The following is an 18,085-nucleotide window of genomic DNA, read 5'->3' as shown; positions in this document are numbered from 1 at the left end:
AAAACATATTACGATTGGCAAGCGATCACAACACAGCACAAGTACCATTTACTGCAAGAAATAAAAGGTACAAAAAACAAAAAGCCAAAACAAGAGGATAAAAAACATATGACGAAAGAGGAAAGAATTGGCACTTACTAGAGCTTGATACATGAAGCAACAGAGGACAAGGTAAGTGAAGCATTTCTAAAGACTAAAATCAGACAGAAAGCGTTTCTCTTTTTTCATCTTTTGTTAAAAAACGCACAACTGGGAAGCTGAATGATAAAAAATACTGAACGTAGAATACCTTTCCCCCCCTCCTCCTTCTCTCCTTTTTCCTTTTCTTTTTTAATATCTCCCATTAATATTCATTTCCCACTGCTCATAATAGCTGCGCCTGGTGGCCAAATCGTTAAGAGTTTTACATGGGAGTAGCAAATGACACTTTGATTGGCTGTGATGTTGAAATGGGCGTCCCCCACTGCGTGGCGTCGGGGGCCGGGGCTGAGCCGGACGTCCTGCGGGGCCGGATCTCACTGTGCGTGCTGACTCAACGTGTGGTTCTGGGAGGGAAGAGAGGAGGACCCATGAAGAGAAAAATAATAAGCTCCGTGCCCACACCTCTTCCCCAGCCCCAACCCCCCCCCCACCTGTACCACCCCTCCGCCTGCCTCCCCCATCCCTGTTCGTCCATTGCTTAGCCCCCGCCCCTTTCGATACACACCGTCCGTTATTGTAACGGAGGCTGGAAAAAATCCTCCACGACATGCAGTTGGCGTTTCGCATGTATGGACCCATATACGTTCGAGGGTACGATCAGACTGTGGAGTTAATCTCTTGGCCAGTACATCGCAAAGATTTAAATATACTGAAATTTCATACAGTTTTAATCAATTTATGAATATTTTTAAATCGACGCCTTCATCCTCGGTCAGGCTTGTGCTCTTCTGTTCCGCTGAGCTCTGTCTGCTAACCCCCACCTCCACAGCTCGCCGTATTAATGTGCAACTCGGGCTTCCCACATTCACATTATTCAGCTAAGATTCAATCTTGTTTAATCGATTTTAATCCACCCAGGTTTATTATTAATGGTTCTTTCATAGTATGCTACAAGTAAAGCGATGCAAGCCACGGATTTTTCAATCCACGGATTTTTTTGAAGGAAAGAATGCAGAGGCACGAAAGAAAATTAACACGCTGCCCGAGTATCGGGTGGAGATTCTTGTTCGATAAATGTTTGGGACGGAACGCAAATCGCCTCGAATGTAAATGCGACTCGGGAACAAGGTGCCACCGCTGGTCCCGCGTTCAGGCGCACGACGGCAGCGCTTGTCCAGGCTCCGCAAAGGCACGGAGACATAGGGCCACTGGTTCATCCTACCCCGGCATCCTAAACCAAATTCCCAGGGAAAGGACGGCAATCGTTGGCTCTCTCCGATAAAGCTGCCCCACCATTTTAATCTCCCGGAAAACGGAGATTGGCAATGTTTCGTGTGTGCTTCGGAAAAAAAAAAAAAAAAAAAAAACAGAGAGAAGGAAGGATTAAACGTGTTTTTTTTCCTCTGTCGATAAATATGTGCTCTCTCACCCTTATCACGGTACACATATTTACACATGACTGCTGGCAGACAGTAGCACTCTTTCAGCAGTAAAGCCAGCGTCTGATTCCGTTGCCCAGACTGACTGCAGTCAGGCTCTCTGCATCAGCCCCCCCACCCCTCCAGCCTCCAGCCTCCAGCCTCCAGCCTCCACCCAACCCGGATATGCGAGTGGAGACGCGCGTGAGGAGCGCTCTCCAGTGAGGAGCCGCATCTCTCTGGGAGCCACTGACCCCATTATGAGAGCAATCTACTTCTTCTAACGTGGCGGCCCGCAGTTCCGCCCTCGGCCGGTAGAGGCCAGGCTTGCCTCTCGCGGAGGCTCGGCGGCGCCGGAACTCGGGCCGCGTTCACGTTTCGAGCCGAACGGAGCTCCGGGCCTCTCGGTTTTGTATTGCGCGATGCAGCGTGTTGACAGCGTCCCCCTGGCAAGCGCCGCGTCGTTTTGCGAAGCGCACTTAGCGCGGTTCGGATCCGGCGGCGCGCGAAGATGTGCACGAGGAAGCAAGAGAGGCAGCGCGCGCCACCAGTTCCGACGGGAGCCCGGCGTCGCACATGCGCTCAGCGGAGAACGAGCAGAGAACCGGTCTAGTCGCACGAGTAGCTATTTCTGACGCGGAGCCGCTATAATTTCTTGGCGATGTGTTTATATTTAGAGCCTCAGCTACTGAAGAAAACGCCCAAAGTATTTAGCCAAGGAAATCTGGAGAAGTGTAGTATGCATAATGGGTAACGTGAGATAAATACATTAAATTTAGGGATTAAAAAGCGACCGAATGCTAAAAAGGGCCAAGTGGTGTTGAGTGAAGGGGAAGGATTTCCACAGACGGAAAGCAAACTGTAATTGTCACACTTGACGTTATGGTGAAAAGTACACGTTTACCCGTTAAACGGCAGAACGTGGGAAATCTCCGGTTCGCGATGCTCGGGCTTCCTGCCGCTCCGTTAATCCTGACACGCCGTACTGCTAAAGTGACGATGAACAGGGGGAAGAAAAGAAAAAAAAAAAAAAAGTGCGCGTCTGCACCGGGCCAAAGCACCCGCACAGCTTCTACGCTGTTCGGTAAGTCGGTGCCTCGGCCACTTAACCGCACGCGAGCACACGCGCGGACAGAGCTGTCCATCTCCCGCGTTCTGTCTCCCGGGCCGCCCTCTCTGTCGGCGCTCTTCGTCGGAGAGTGTCGTCGGGGGCAGCGCCATCGATCCAGCTGCGGGCGATCGATGGCGCAACTGGTATGTCTCTCTGAATCTGATAATGACTCTCCATGCGACAGCGGTCCTGCGCCGCTGTAATTGATACGTTCTCCAAGAGGGGGAGCTGCCCCTGAGTGCGTGCGCCTTAGAGCCACGGGGGGGTTGGAGCTCCGCAGCGTGAGCCGCGTCACGCGCCGCTGTGTGGCACCTTGGCGCGTACCGCGAGGGGTCCTTAGGGTTCCGTCGTGGCGCCCTGGTGATCTTCTACCGAGGTACGGCGGAGCGGCTGCCGTGGATATCCGGCAGGGGGGGTGCAGTTTGGGGGAGGGGCTGCCGGGAGCGGCCCCTCTCGGCTCAGTCAATATCTACGCTGTCATTGTTTTCCTAAACTGGTTATAAAAAAGAGAAGCTAAATCCTGCAGAGCTGAGGGCTCATGGGAAATATGGCCCAGTCACATTACCAACGCCGACACTGCCGCAAATGGGCACGGGGAGGGGGAAGAGGGGAGATGAAGGGAAATCAAATCTACGTCTCCTCTGCAGCCTTTACATGTAACACACGTGTGCGGAACGTGGGGGGGAGTCGGTGCCGTGTCACTTCCAATCAGAGGAGGCACTCACTGTGGCCCTGTCCCCTGTCTCTGCGGGGGGCCCGGCGAAGCACGCGCCGTCAGCTGTCCCGCTGCTTCGAACAACAAAGAGCGATAGGCTTTCCTCACGTGCCCGATACCGGGGGCCGGCGCGACGCCGTCGAGCTCTGCCGCGTTCGGATTCCGCGGTGCTGCTGCGGTCGATGCGGTACTACGGATCGGTCTCGAGCGCCACCGACTGCGCCCTCGCGCTCGGGCAGACGAGGGTGCTAACGCCGGCAAACGGAAGCGCGCGGGTTGTAAAACGCACGAAGAAAGGATCTGGCCGGGGAGGGAGAGGCTGCGGGGCAGGGGGGTCTAACGGAGGCTCGGTTCAAAGACCCACATCCTGCCCCCCTTTACATGTTTTATCACAATTTGAAAAATCACCTTTGTCGCCCAGTGCTTTTTACTGTAGCTTTTTTTAGATCACTTGACAGTTTTCCAAGGGTTGGACTCTAACAGATGGGCTGTCTTACAGCCTCACATGCTCCCCAGTTTGCACCTCCGAGAGGCAGGAAGCTCGCTTGGGAGCGCGCTACAAATAAGCGCCCTCCCGCACGCGCGGCCCCCTCAGACGTCCCCGTGCTCCGGAAGTGCCCTGCCTCCAGCCCCCCTCCCCAGCATGCTGGCGATCATCCCGTGGGTGTACCAAGTGGTCATCCCTGGAGGACTTCCCCTCTCTCAGTCAGTGGCCTTTAGCACAGCCAAGCCCTGAAACACACACACACACACACACACACACACACAGAAATACCCATGCCGGTAGACTGGCAGAGACACACATACACCCCTTGTCCAAATACGCACACTAAACTGGAAGTGAGAGTTCCAGTTTGCACAAGTAGAGCTCAAAGCTCAAAGCTACTTTAACTTATGAATTTCCCTTGGTTTCCCAGGAACCGAAAGTCAGTGTCTTTGTTCGTCAGGCTGCACGCCGAGTTCTCTTCACGGCCAAACCGCGGCACACCTGCGCTGACCTCCTGCCCTCGCTCTGCCCCACGGGTGCCTGACTGACATCAGAGCTGCTCTTCAAGGGGGAGGAGAGCTGGGCCTCCCTGTCAGTTTCTCTACACACATTTTTAAGGCATCCCCTCAACTCTGTAGACCTGAAAGGCTCTCTACCACCTCCCAGCGCAGGTCTCTGCGGTTCTGCTAGTGTGCGTGTATCTGTCAGTGTGCGAGACTGCTTGTTTTGGGCAGCGAACATATCCTTTCGGATGTAGCGCCTGGTGCATATTCTACATTTTGAAGGACTGCCGAACATTAGCGCCATGGCTTCGGTGCCGATGGTCTGAACGGAACAACGCGAGCGCTACATCTGTGAGCACGAGAGACTGAAAGACGAGCAGTGACATCACAGAGCGGGGGCGGAAGAGCACGAGGTGGTAGGATACCTGCTTCTCACCACGCGTCTCTTCTTACTGTCAGCCTGGTGCCAAAAGTATGCGCCTATCTGATGGGGGAGCAGGCGGGAGGGGAGCATGTGTGATCGCTGGGTGGGTGGGGGGGGGGACGACATCTCATCTACTGTCAGGAGTGTATGATTAATAGAGTGCACTCCTGTCAGAGGGCATGAAGAACATCAGAGAGTATGGACCCCTACCTTTGAGTCTTCTGCTCTCAGAGTAAGCTAGGATGGGCAGGAGGTCTCTGCTGTATGCTCACATGGATGTGCGTGATTGTACTCTACTGTATCGCTACACGGCACTCCAACCACACATACACCGCCGCAGAGATACACCACTGGGGCCTGTACGGAAAACAATACCACGGTACAAATGCCACTCCACAAACAATATCACAGTCCATATACTGGAGCAGCTACCTCAACTGTACACTATTTGCAATGTTGTCACAAAGCTATACCACGGTGCATATACCGCCTGCGCAGCTATACCGCTGTTGATATAATCATGCGCTCGTGTGCTACCTGAGGTCATTTCTTCCAACGGCCACTAAGCCCTATAATGAGGCCCCAGGCTGTCAGGGTGCTACCAACCTCTTACTGCCCAAGTGGTGCTGAGCTGACAGGATGACTTTTTTTTTCTTTATTACTTTGTTATCTATCTCAGATATATCATTATTTCAGTGGTCTTTTATAACCACTTATTCATGCCATCACTTTGCTTTACAAGCAGACATGTATACAAACACAGCGATAACGCTGTAATTATACACCGAGCACATCACATCAGGTTCTCCGGCAAGATGAAGCACAATTTCAGTGTTACGCGACAGAAAAGGACAGCAGGCGCTGAGAAATGAGAGGAGCGTTCGGGAAAGTGCCGCCTTCTCAGCCTCGCCTCATGCGGTAACTCGATCAGGTGCACCGTAGCAGACAGCGACACATTGATCCCACGGGGGTTATACGTTTCCAGTCCAACAACAGAATAACAGGAAAAGAAGAGGAAGTGACAGAACAACAGAAAGGATGAAAGAAGAGCAGGAGGCTGCCGTACCCAGACCAGCCCTGCCTTTCTACACTGCCAAGCCTTCTCCTAGAGTCCTTTCATTTCTTGCAATTTATTGGCCCTGCACACCATCAATGGAATGGAGGGGAAAAAAAAAAACACCCAAAGTGCCCTTCCCCAGCAGCCAGCAGGAACCTTGTCCTGGAGGGCACAGCGCAGTGAAGACCAGCTCAACTTTCTGAACCTCATTGTAGCCTGTTCTTGTGTGGAACTGTGCATATATATGAGTTATGAGTGCTGTACAGCTGGTGGCATGTGCTTTGGCTCCTACGAGCATTGCCAACCAGACTGCAAAAGGCTGTTTCTTTACAGACCACAGATGCTCTGGTTGGCAGAAAGCTGGTAAACACTCAGAGAACATCTACTTGACCAGCATTATTCTCTATATGCGTCAGGGTCACGCCGCTTTTTGAAACATGTCACGCAATCCTTTTGGAAACGCAAACGGACTGTTTTGACGAAGGTTGGAGTGGCTTTCGGAAGCCATGCTGTTGCTTTGCTTTACTGGCACGCATCTATGGAGACAACACAGTTGTAATTAACTACTGCCCACATCACATCAGGTTATCCGGCAAGACGCGGTACCCCTGGGACACGGCCCACAGAGTCACGCTGATGTCTGGAGCGCTGCTCCGAGGGCGGCCCCTCACTCCGAGCCCCGGTTCTGGCCTGCCATCCTTGGCTTCATGCAGGGATGGCCTGCAGAGGTGCCTGTGTATGGTGCAATCCCCAGGCCTTGTCCTCTTGGAACAAGCCAATCAGCGGGAGCCATGAGGGAGGAGGCAGGGGGTGGTTAGTGGTTACCTGCAGAGCGGGGGGGACCCCCCAGGTCCCAGCTCTAATAACACAGACTGTCACTGTGAGCACTGGGGCTGCTGGGACGGTGGAGGCAGGGCCACTGGGGTGTCCAAATCGAATTCCGCAATGCCTGGATCACAGCGACAAGAAAACACTATCTACACACAAACACACACACACACACACACCCCTCAACAAACCCCACACACACCTATGTACAAATGCAAGTGCAAATTCACACATGTACACACTTACACAAATACAAAGTTGTACCTGATACTGAGAAACCACATGCAAGAGGAAACACTTGGCAAAATGTCAGTCTTTGAGTGTCTTCTGAGCCAGGAGTGTTGACAAGGAAATGCTACCCTACCATGAGCCCTCTGTTACCGCCTATTATGTGACTCCAAGACACACACACACACACACACACTGACTGAAGCTATTTGCCCCGATCGTGGTTGCGGCAAACCGGAGAATAACCTGGCAGCACAGGGCGCAAGGCTGGAGGGGAAGGGGACACACCCAGGACGGGATGCCAGCCCATCACAAGGCACCCCAAGCAGGACTCGAACCCCAGAGCCACCAGAAAAGAGGCACTGGCCAAAGCCACTGCACCCCCTGAGTCCAAGCAATTATTAGCCTTTTCAGCAATAGGAGAAGCGAGAACCAATAGCTTAGTAAGACAATCATTGCACAGCACAGCGTGCAAATGTGGAGCCCTCTAACATTCAAGGAGGAAGACAAGAAAACTTAAAAAAACACACACACACACACACACACACACACACACACACACACACACACAGACACACAACAAAACAAGCCAAAGTTACCCCCCTCCACTCCCAAACTGCTGACTGTAGTTAAATATTTACAAGTGATAAAGGAAATGGTGTACACACATGTGAGCACGGGGAACTGGCTGGGGTGGGGTTAGCGCTGCCCCCCAGAGGATAGAATTAAAACCAGCAAAGTGTAAAGATCAGCCATGCTGTCAGAGAATGACAGAGGACCACGGAAGGGGATTGGAGCTGGGGGGGAGCACCTGGGGAACAGGAACAACACACAAACAACGAAGCTCTGAAGTTTAAACAAAGACTTCCAGATCCGGCAGGCTGGGCCTAATGCTGCTGATCAGGAGGAAAACATAACTTATTTACCAGCTTACGTCTGCAGTATTTATGGGGCACGAGGGAGATGTGGGGAGCAGAGCAGAGGGGGTAAAATATGCATGGGGGGCGGCTGACACTTTCCACTGAACCAGACGAGAACCGAATCCCCTGTAGCCATGCAGAGAGGGAGGGAGGGAAAGAGAGAGAGCGAGAAAGAGGGATGCAGCAATGTGTCCCCACAGGCCAGGAACTGAGGAAGCCATCGTTCCTTTCCTCCCTGAGCCAGCATTCCAGGTGGTACCATAGCTAGACGCGTGTGGGGCAACAGACAGGTGTAGGGGCTTGCGTAGCTCCCTCTGGGGCCACCGAGAGACCGGGGTTTGTGCAATGTTGGATCTACACTTATGTGCCCACACTGCTGGTGTGGAAAGGTGGGGAAATGGGGGAGAGAGAGACCCACAGACTGTTTGGCCGGTTGGTGTTTATCTCTGCGAGGCTAGGCCGCAGGGCGAGTCGGACAGTGACCGACAGGGTCCGGTGCTCCTCCTGCCGCTAAATGGACTGGTCGGCCATATGCCCACCACCACTGGCCCTACATCACTGTCATGGCAGGACAGCGGAGGCTCTCTGTGGTTGGCCTGAAGATGTAGGTCACAACCAGGAAGGGAGCCATGGATCCCACATCTCCCCAGGGTGGGGCAGGTGGCAGATGGTGGCGGTTGGCGCTAGAGGCTAGAATCCGTAGGGTCCGTACCCCAACCCGCCTAACCCAGGGTCCAAACGACTACCCCATGAAGTGCGCCTCAAGTCTCACAGCCATAGCTCAAGATGACGTACGTCCATGGGCCGTTGTGTCTGTGCCGGACCCCGGCCGACACCTGGAGCCCAAAGGCCTGAGTAATGGAGCCCCCGCCTCCGGTCGATCCATCAGGGCTGTAACAACCCGACTGGGCCGGGATGGTACCGAGGAGTGCAGGGAGAGGAAGAAGAATCTGTGTGTCTTGCTGACCCTCAGATGGGAGGCATGCATAAGTCAGTACATATTGAACGGGAGCTACAGACGCAGTTCCAACACGACGAATTCCAAATGCTTTGCCGAACGTACTGCCCAAACTAAAACATAACAACCCGAAACAGCCATAGGGTCCCTTTGTGAACCACAATGATGCAAATTTCGTGTGAAGACCCCTTTGATACTGAATGTTCAGGAAGCTCAACTGCAACCCCAAGGAAAGTCAGTCTGGGACATAAGAAGTCTCTGCTACTGAAGGCCTATAGGTTTTAACTGTGATGTAGTGCAGGGCATGTGACTACCAACATAACAACCTCTTTTATATTGTTATAAAGAAGCGGTATAACAAAAAAAAAAGAAAACACCCAAATATGATCTCCTAAGCGTCCCAAGGATCTCCTAAGCGAGAATTATAGCACCACGTGAGAATCTCATGCGTTAAAGTAATCGCAGGTGGTGTAATTATTAAAGCTGCCACCATGTCACACATAGGAGCGCAGTCCTGTTCCTGCTGTAGCACCCTTGAGCAAGGTACTTACCCTGGATTGCACCCAGCTGTATAAATGGATAAATCACTGTAAGTAGTTTTGGATAAAAGTGTCAGTAAAATGAATCAAGAGCAGTACTGGGGCAGCTGGGTAGTACGGCGGTTGGAGCTGCTGCCGTTGCATTCAGAGGTCGCAACTGTAAATCCTACCTCCAGCTGTTGTACCCTTAAGCAAAGTACCTACCCTAAATTCCTCCAGCTGCGTGACTAACTGCAAGCGACAACTAACCAACTGTATGTCGCTTTTGAGAAAAGTGTCAGTAATTTACCATTTCGGTTCTAACTTACGGGGCAGCGGGTAGCGAAGCGGTTACAGCTCCCACCTTCCGCTTGAAGGACCCAGGGTCGAATCCCACCGTTGCCGCGGTGCTCTCGAGCAAGGTGCTTTAATAGCTCCGGTAAAAGTACCAATAATAAGTGATATGAATGGGTAAATAGTTACAAGTAGTACAAAACCGTATATGGCTTTGGAGAAAAGTGCCGCTTAAATTAACAGATGTAAATGCAAATATCGATCAGAAGCTAGCATTAAACTAGCAAGAAGTGAAAATGAGCAAAAACAGAGGTAGGCAGCGGGATAAACGCTGCACGGGGAGACCCGGAGCAGATTCGGAGTCAGTGCCCCTTCAGGTGAACCCACCCCAGCCCACTCTCTTCATATGCCTCTTCCTTTAGTAATTAGAGCAGATTCCTGAGCAGAGGGGCGGGGGGCCGTAGGGCTGCTGATTGATTAGCGGTGCAGCGGAGTCAGTGACTGTGCCTAATCGTTACTGGCACTGAGGAAGCGCCTCGTTTTCCCCGTTAGCAGCCTCCATTAATTACCATCGTGAAGAGGCGTGCCGCAACGCTATTGGCTCCTCTCTTATTGGTTCCCTCCAAAAAAACCCCATCAGCTGCCCTGGTCACAGCCACAGATGAAGATGTCTCTAGGACTGGAGGATAATTCAGCCTACTGAGCAATGAGAAGAGAGTGTGTGTGTGTGTGTGTGTAGACTAGGAGAGGGGTGCCGAGAGATGGATGTGGCATTCTTGCGGAGACGCCCTGCCCGCACGTCGCTATAACACATGCTGACGTGACAGGAACAATGTAACGTGACAGAGTGCTGCGCTCCCATTGGTCAGTCCTCATGCCAGGCAGTGACACAAGCCAGACAAAGTCAATCAGGAAGCGCCAGGAACCGGTGGCCCGAGCGCAACGCAGCTTCTATAGAGCTGATGCTCTCCGGGACAGAGGGGACCGGCTCTACAGCCGGCTCTACAGCGGGGCTTTAATCAAGGTAGAGACGACGCAAGCGGAGCATCTGAACAGCGGCTGCTGGCCGAAACGGACGGTGCGTACGGGCATCGATTCCCGCTCGTCCCGTATCGAGTCGCCATTCGTACGAATCCGGTTCAAAAGTATGACGAGCCCTAAATTATAAGACCGTTTCCTGCTATTTGACAGCCTTCAAGGGTGGCGGCCGCACCTGGAGCTCCGTCTGGAAGAAGAACTTCTGCGGACACTGGGAGCAGTCGTAGATCTTGTCCTCCTGACCATGGACGGCAAAGATGTGCTGCTGCAGCTTACTGGCCTGGACAAAGACTGGGCAGAGGGGAGAGGGGAGAGGGGAGCGGGCTGTTAGTGTGGCGTTAGGACACCTCCACCCTGTCGCTCACTCGGACGGCAGCCGGGAGCCAAAAGAGCCTCAACTGACAGAGAAAAGAGACGAAGGGGGAGGGAGATTCAGTATAAATATCCCCAGCAGAGCTTGAGACATTTATCAATAAATCATCTCTCCTCCTCCCGCTCCATTTTTAATTCTGTTAGTGCTTTTGGTTTGTTTGCTTGTTTGTTGCAGTACTCTTTACTTCAGAATGCGGAGACGAAGTAGGAACCGCACACACACACACACACACACACACACACACACACACACACACACACACACACACTTGTTTGCGAGTGCCCTGGGTGAGAGTTAAACTTTAAATGGGTCCCAGCGCTGGAGGATTACTTAACCCAGCAGAACCACTGAGCGCTCGTAGACCGCTGGTCACATGGATGCACGGGGGACCGTGGGAGCAGGAATGAGAGGAGGAGCAGCTAACACAGAGAATAAGTAAGGTAGGAACACAGACAGAGAGACAGAAATATAAACAAATATAAACAAAGGTGGACAAGCAGACAGACAGACTAAAAAAGACGATGAGGCTGATAGGTAGTAGACAGAGGCACAGAATTTAAAAACATAAAAAAAAACTAAATCATTTAACACCTGAGTAAATAATTCAGCAAGGCTATCTGAGCATGTTTTAAAACACATTGGTGTATTATTTTGAGAAAAATAACCTCAATAGGGACACCACGGTGGCGCAGCGCCTGGGCTGCTTGGGCGTAGGCTCAAATGTGGTTCGGTGCGTGTGGAGTTTGCATGTCCTCCCCATGTCAGTGCGGGCTTCCTTTGGGTGCTCCGGTTTCCGCCCACACTCCAAAGACAGGCAGTTCAGGTGGACCGGTGATGCTGAATTGCCCATAGAGGATGAATAGATGAGTGCGTGCATGCATGGCTACTCTGTGATGGACGGACGTCCCGTCCAGGGTGTACCCCCCCTCTACCTTGTGCCCACTGGTTCCGGGATAGGCTCCTCTGGACCCGCACCGACCCTGGGCAAGACAAGCTGTCGTTGAAAATGGATGGATGGACAACCTTAATAACACATGTGGCTTAAACGGTCTGACTAATTTTTTTTTCTCCATTCTAACTCCATTCCAGGTCTTGGATGCAGCTCGGTCCACTTGCCAGTGAATTGATCGTTAACTCAGTTCAATTAAAGAGTGTCGGAGGGGGGCTGCAGGAGGGGAGCCTGGAGACAGCAAGGGGGCCAGGCAGCGGGGGGGGGGGGTTGGGGTGGCAGCAGTAGCGAAGTCAACACACTGGGACTGAAAAACAGCGTAGTACTAAAAACTGTCCATCGATGTATCCTTTACATCCTTGCATGCGTGTCTTTGTGCGTCAGACACACAGAGACACAAGCGCGTTCAATTTCCAGCAAGCTCGCACGCTCAGATGCGCTTTTACACAACCTGCCCAAATTCCACGAGATGAACGGCTTATACTTGAATCACTTTACTATATTTCCAACTCTCTGTGCACTAATAAAGTCAGACTTGTAAATGTAAATAGCAATGACACGGGGAGCCCACGTCTCAGCATATGAGCTTATTGTCTTTCTCTTTGTGTATCTGTGTATGAGTGAGTCAGAGAGAGAAAGAGAAAGCAGGAGAGAGCGAGAGAGAGAGACACCTTGACCGCCCTCAACCCTGCGACCCCTACCTGTGAAGCAGACGGGGCACTTGAAGGTGCCGCCCATGCCCTCGAAACTGTGCTCGATCAGGTGGCACAGGAGCTTGGCCGGAGAGTCAAACATCTGGTTACACAGCTTGCACTCGTGATTGATGCCTTCCTCTGCAAAAAGTTCAAATGATACAACTTGTTACCCACATGGAAGATTAGAGAGGCGGGAAGAAGGGGGATGGAGACACACACGCAGGCACGCACTTGCACACATAATCATCCTCGCTTCCTGTCTGAATTTAAAGTTGGCCTCGAACGGCTCTGTCCGCTGCAGTCGCAAGGCTTCCCGCTTTCGTTCCGCCTGCCACGCGACGGGACCCGCGCGACGCTGCAGCTGGATGAGAGACAGAAAGAGGCCTCGACCCAAAGACACGGGTGCGTCTCACCCGGGGACGAGACCTGGGACCTGCGCTGACTGGGTCTCGGTGAGCTGAGCTCTGACTTGTGTGGTCGCGCAAAACCCACGCGAATTGCATTTCTTTGGTCCGGCTCGGTCCACCACCCCCCCGCCGCCGACGACAGCCCACCCCCCAGGACCCGTGCTGTTCCCTTCCTGGCCGGTAATTGCCTGACACCCCCTGGTAGCTGGGGCCGTCTGCCCTCCCTGGTTGCAGCTCTATTTTAAGCCCCTGTGAATGACATCACTGCCTCCCCCTGCCGTGTCCCCTCCCCCTCCCGGGGGCAGATGAAAGGTGGGCGTTGGGTCCTGGCTGGGCGCCTCTGCCCCGTCTTATCGGCCCTGCGCCACACAGGACAGAGCGCTCCTGGCTCCCGGTGCCATCAGATGGCCTCTGCTGTGGCCGTTCTGGCCGCCCCCCCGCAGCCGCGGTGCTGCTGTATGCTTCCTCCCAGCCCCGGCCGCATGCAGACATAACGCGCCATGCCGCCCGGAGCCCCGCTGCCGAGCGCGGGGGCTATGCGGGGTTAATAAAGTCCTCAATCAAACACCCCCCCTCCCAATTCCTCTGATTCCAATCTGTACTCTGAGTCAAAGCCCCACACAAGGGTGCACTAATCCCTGTCTGAATAGAGAGGAAGAGAGGAGAGGCTGAGATAGGGAGGAGTAGGGGGTGGGGAGAAAAGGGACTCTGGGGGTGGGTTGGCAATGGCCCATTTTTAACTGCCACCCCCACACCGAGACCCCCCTATTGGTAATTGGTAGGGCTGAAGTTGCATGTGTTGACGAGATAAGAGTGGCAGCTCAATCACTAGCAGGGAGAACACACGCAGAGAAGGGCTGGGTCACCATCGCATGTGACACACACGACACCAGGGTCACGTGACACCAGAACTAGGATACCAGGGTGAAATTTGTGCCAAGGTGTTTGCCTGTTTAAAAAAGAAACAGAACCAGATTCCACACTGGGGAGGAAAGTCACGAAGGAGAAAGTAATGATCATGGGGTTGGAGAGAGACATACAGGTGAAGGGAGGAAAGGTGGAGAGCAGGATGGTAGAGCAGAAGGAGAGGATGGCAGCGAACCCAGAGGTAATTGGGATGCCAAACAGCTCTGGCTGTAGCTGGGGGCCCAAACTTGTGCGTAATGCTTTTTTATCTGCAAAACTTGTCTCCTAAATGAAATCCATGCCTCTCTTTGGATCAGCGGAATCACAGGGGCCCTCAGTGGGCAGCGACACACAAAGGCTCACTGCTCGCTTGGCTCAAAGACGACAGGGTCCTTCTGCCTCTGAGAAAGGGTGGTGCCCGCCGCAGATGCTTCTGCCCGAAAGCGGCATCCCCGAGGGCCACATGACAGAGAGTGGCTACGCGCAACCGTGTGCGAGTTTGTGTGTCTGCATGCCAGTTCACATATACGATAGCATACGTTCAATCGTACCATTTCTATTCTGCTGACTGATCTGCACGATCCATCGACGATTAATCCGAGACCCTTCCCTGATGAGGTGGTGAGATTCGAGGACACCTAAGCGTGTAAGACACAGTTCAAATAATCTGTGCGACGAACACTGGGCAAAAAAGAGGAAACAAAACACACTAAATTTTCCCCCGAGAACTAAACAACTGCAACGTGAGCAGCGACATGCGTCTGAAGGACCGGGATTAGGCTGGGTCAAGATGTTCTTCCTGTGGGCTACGGGAAAAGAAAAAAACCTGACAATAAATCTGTCAGGAGCTCATTGCGCATGCAGAGCGAAAAGAGAAAAACAAGAGAGTGAAATGGGGAAAAAACATTTAACTGCGGCTGCGAGGGAGACAGGAACGGCAAAAACCTTCAGCACCTCCAAAGGTATGCACCATCTTAATTGAGAAACGGCATGAGGCCGCGACACATACACAGAATAACTGATGAGAACCTTCCGAGATGTTAATGGCTGGAGATAGGAAGGGGGTATTCGGAGAGGGAGAGAGGGAGGAAGGAGCGAGAGAGAAGGCGAGCGAGATGGTGAGTGAGGGGAGACTCGGGCGAGGAAGTGAAGGAGACGGTGTATTTATTATTCGGATTTGTTATTCCACCAACTGTGAGTCGTACAAACATTGGTGCTGCTTGGCAAATGTGCTTCCAGCTAATTGACCAGGGGGACCAGGTGGCGGCCTGCCTCCCGGGGGGGCTCTTGTCTGTAGGGGGGAGGCCAACGAACCCCCCATCCCCTAACCCTCCCCCATGCCCAAAAAACCCTGTGGCGTGCACAGGCACACAAATGAGCTCTCGCTGCGGGAGCCGTGGCATCCCAAGGGGGTCTCCATGCCCCGTTCGCCAAACCCCCCACTAGCCCCGCGGCCCGCGGCCCGGCCTGCGATTGATAGCCCGGACAGTGGGAGCGGCGCCCTGGGAGTAGGCAGGGGATGGGTGGGTAGGAGGTGAGGAGAGGGGGTGGTGGAGAGGGACTCCTTTGGGGGCTAGTTCGAGGTAGGTTGCCATGGCAACGTACAGGGAGAAAGTGCGACGGGACTAAGCTTGACCCGTGGCAGGGGCTGCGGTGTGTTTCGAAGCACCATCGTTCGTACACACACACACACACACACACACACACACACACACACACACACACACCCACGCACACACATACACAGAAACACAAACACGGGCTACACTGCAGAGCTGGCTGACCTCTCCTACGGACGCTCAGACGCACTCGTGCATTTGCTCGGACACATAGACATTTTCCTTTCCTTCCTCTCGCTCCCGCTCTCCCGTTCCCTCGAAGAGCCGCTCGATCTCTCTTTCCCACCGCAATCAGTTCAGTTCCTTGCGTCCAACAACACAGTGAGAGCTGAAAGAGAGTAAAACCCTGTCTCGCAGCATGGCCCCGCTCTGTCTCTCCCCCATCTCTCGCTCTTGGCCAGATTTCGCATTCACACGTTTCCTATTATCTGCAGTAAACATTTCCGGAGTGTGCTCGGCGCTGCCAGTGAGATGGAGTCTCCGGGTCCAGATATTTTTGGCAAATGCCAGCAGCATATGGAGCCGACCAGCTTGGAATCTCCTATCAGATTACATAACAGTGGGACGCTGGATCGGTCCAGCCCACAGAAACCGACCTTCACCAAAACAAACACGCTCTCCTTCCAAAGAAAACTCCCGTTCTCCCATCCACACTCAGGCCTCTCCACCAGGCCACACCCCCACCAAGGCCCGTTTGGGCCTCATGGTCTTTCAAAACCAAATAATGCTAAAATAAGAACTTTCACACAAAAAAAGTAGGACCCACTGAACACTTTACCTCTCTCCTTTTGTGTCACTATTACAAGGGGATAACTATGGTGCTGTTGTCACGTTCACGCCCACAACCCAACTGACAGCACCCGACTCCAGTCTAGCACCTGACTAACTGCTCACCCTTTAAAAGACCCTCCTCAGCTCCCGTACCTTTGCGGAATCTCGTCAGAGACAACCGCCCTCCTTCGTGACGCCCAGTTCACACGCAACCCTTGTTCTCAGTTCTCGCCCTCCGGTTTTTGTCCCTTCGCTTCGTTTCCCGACCGCGTCCACAGATCTTCGTTTCAACGCCAATCGCTGATCGACCGACTCTTCGCTTCGTCTCCTGACCTCGCCCGTGGATCCCCGCTCTGACTCCATTCGCCTGTCCCCGACACGAGAACTTGCCAGATCCCCTGAATCCAGACGAACGACTCCGCGCTTGGGTCCAACCGCCCCGGTTCCCTCGGTTCCGCATGACAGCTGCGTGTTCAAGAGGAGGCCAGAATCCAGGCCAGGCAGTATGGTTTCTATATTCTCCCCATGTTCACAATCCAAAGACATGTGAAGAAGAAGGCAAGGGAACACCAATTCTGTACCATCCCATAATTGCAATGAGTGCAATTCCACTCGGGGGCACTAACCCTAACCACTTATAATAGGATCAAATTTTATATGGATATTAGTAGATGTATACATGATCAGTCTTGCTTTTTGTCTTTGTAGCAGTTTTCAAGGCAGTTTACTACTTCCTAATTTTGAACACAGGTTCCTAGGACGAAGGAACTGCATGTTTACCTGTGCTTTTTTGTACCAGGTGAACATAAACAAAACTTTGACCTGCGGTGAACATAGCTCTTCCCTTGCATTTTGAATTGCCCTTCCTAATGGTGACAATGTTGAGAGGAGCCATCAGGATTATAATGTGATTTTTCAGAGAACGCATCCAGAGCAAAAACAAAAAGGTGACACGCGGCTTCAGCAGGACGACGCAAAATGAAATTAAAAAGTAGGCACACGTACCTTCGCACCTTTTGCTGCTCATATAGTCTGTGCAGAGATATTTGTGTTTTGAATGTTAATTTAACATTCACAAGTGCACCCGAGGGAACCGGGTTTAATCTGCACACTAGTGAACTTGCAAATGACAAGCCTTTAAAGCGTTTTCTAGAACAAATAAGTCCCTGAGCTTCAATTCATCCAAACTTTCGGTGCTGATATTTCCCCTTTGCTTTCCGTCCTCTACCTCCACTTCTCTTCTTTTTCGTCCTCACCCTCCCAGTAAAACTGCACCAGTACGTTCCGTGTGTGCTGTTTCTCCGAGAGGAGGAGGTCTACGCAAGCTCTCGAACCGGCACCTTTGGAAAATACTACTAAAAAAATCATGGCATCGGTGTTTCCTAGGGAACTCGGGGAAGAATACGTCCAGTGTAAACAAGAGCAGATCAAGTTCCTTGCCAGGTATGCCCTGTGGCTTGTGGGGTCCATGAGACCCATCGGTTGGCTGCTTTTGGTAAGAAGAGGCCGACAGCCTTAACATTTGATCCATTACAAGGCGAGGTCCGGCCAGATCGACGTACCCCACATGCCGCATGCCAACACCATTCCAAACATGCAACGTCCTCACTACCACTCTGGCCAAGCAAAGGCCTATTAGGACACATGAAGGTGAAATCGCTCACTGAACTTTTAATGGACTTGCACACAGCCCCGCTCGCAAACACAGCAGATTGTTAATTGAAG

The 18,085-nt window shown here is 52.6% G+C and overlaps 1 protein-coding gene across 5 annotated transcripts in view; it reads right to left on the bottom strand.

Annotated features, from left to right (window-relative positions):
* Nucleotides 1–18,085, bottom strand: part of znf423 (zinc finger protein 423) — a 119,229-nt gene continuing 101,144 nt past the window's right edge. For all 5 annotated transcript variants that reach the window (XM_018726645.2, XM_018726646.2, XM_018726647.2 and 2 more), the window contains 3 exons: nucleotides 12,664–12,795; nucleotides 10,816–10,931; nucleotides 1–545 (listed from right to left, as the gene is read on the bottom strand). In XM_018726645.2, coding sequence (XP_018582161.1) covers nucleotides 516–545; nucleotides 10,816–10,931; nucleotides 12,664–12,795 — 278 coding nt within the window. In that variant the 3' untranslated portion in view covers nucleotides 1–515. The remainder of the gene's footprint in view (nucleotides 546–10,815; nucleotides 10,932–12,663; nucleotides 12,796–18,085) is intronic.

The sequence above is a fragment of the Scleropages formosus genome, chromosome 7, assembly GCF_900964775.1.
Source record: "Scleropages formosus chromosome 7, fSclFor1.1, whole genome shotgun sequence".
In the NCBI taxonomy this organism is placed as follows: Eukaryota; Metazoa; Chordata; class Actinopteri; order Osteoglossiformes; family Osteoglossidae; genus Scleropages; species Scleropages formosus.
This window is presented reverse-complemented; position numbering and strand designations above follow the sequence as displayed.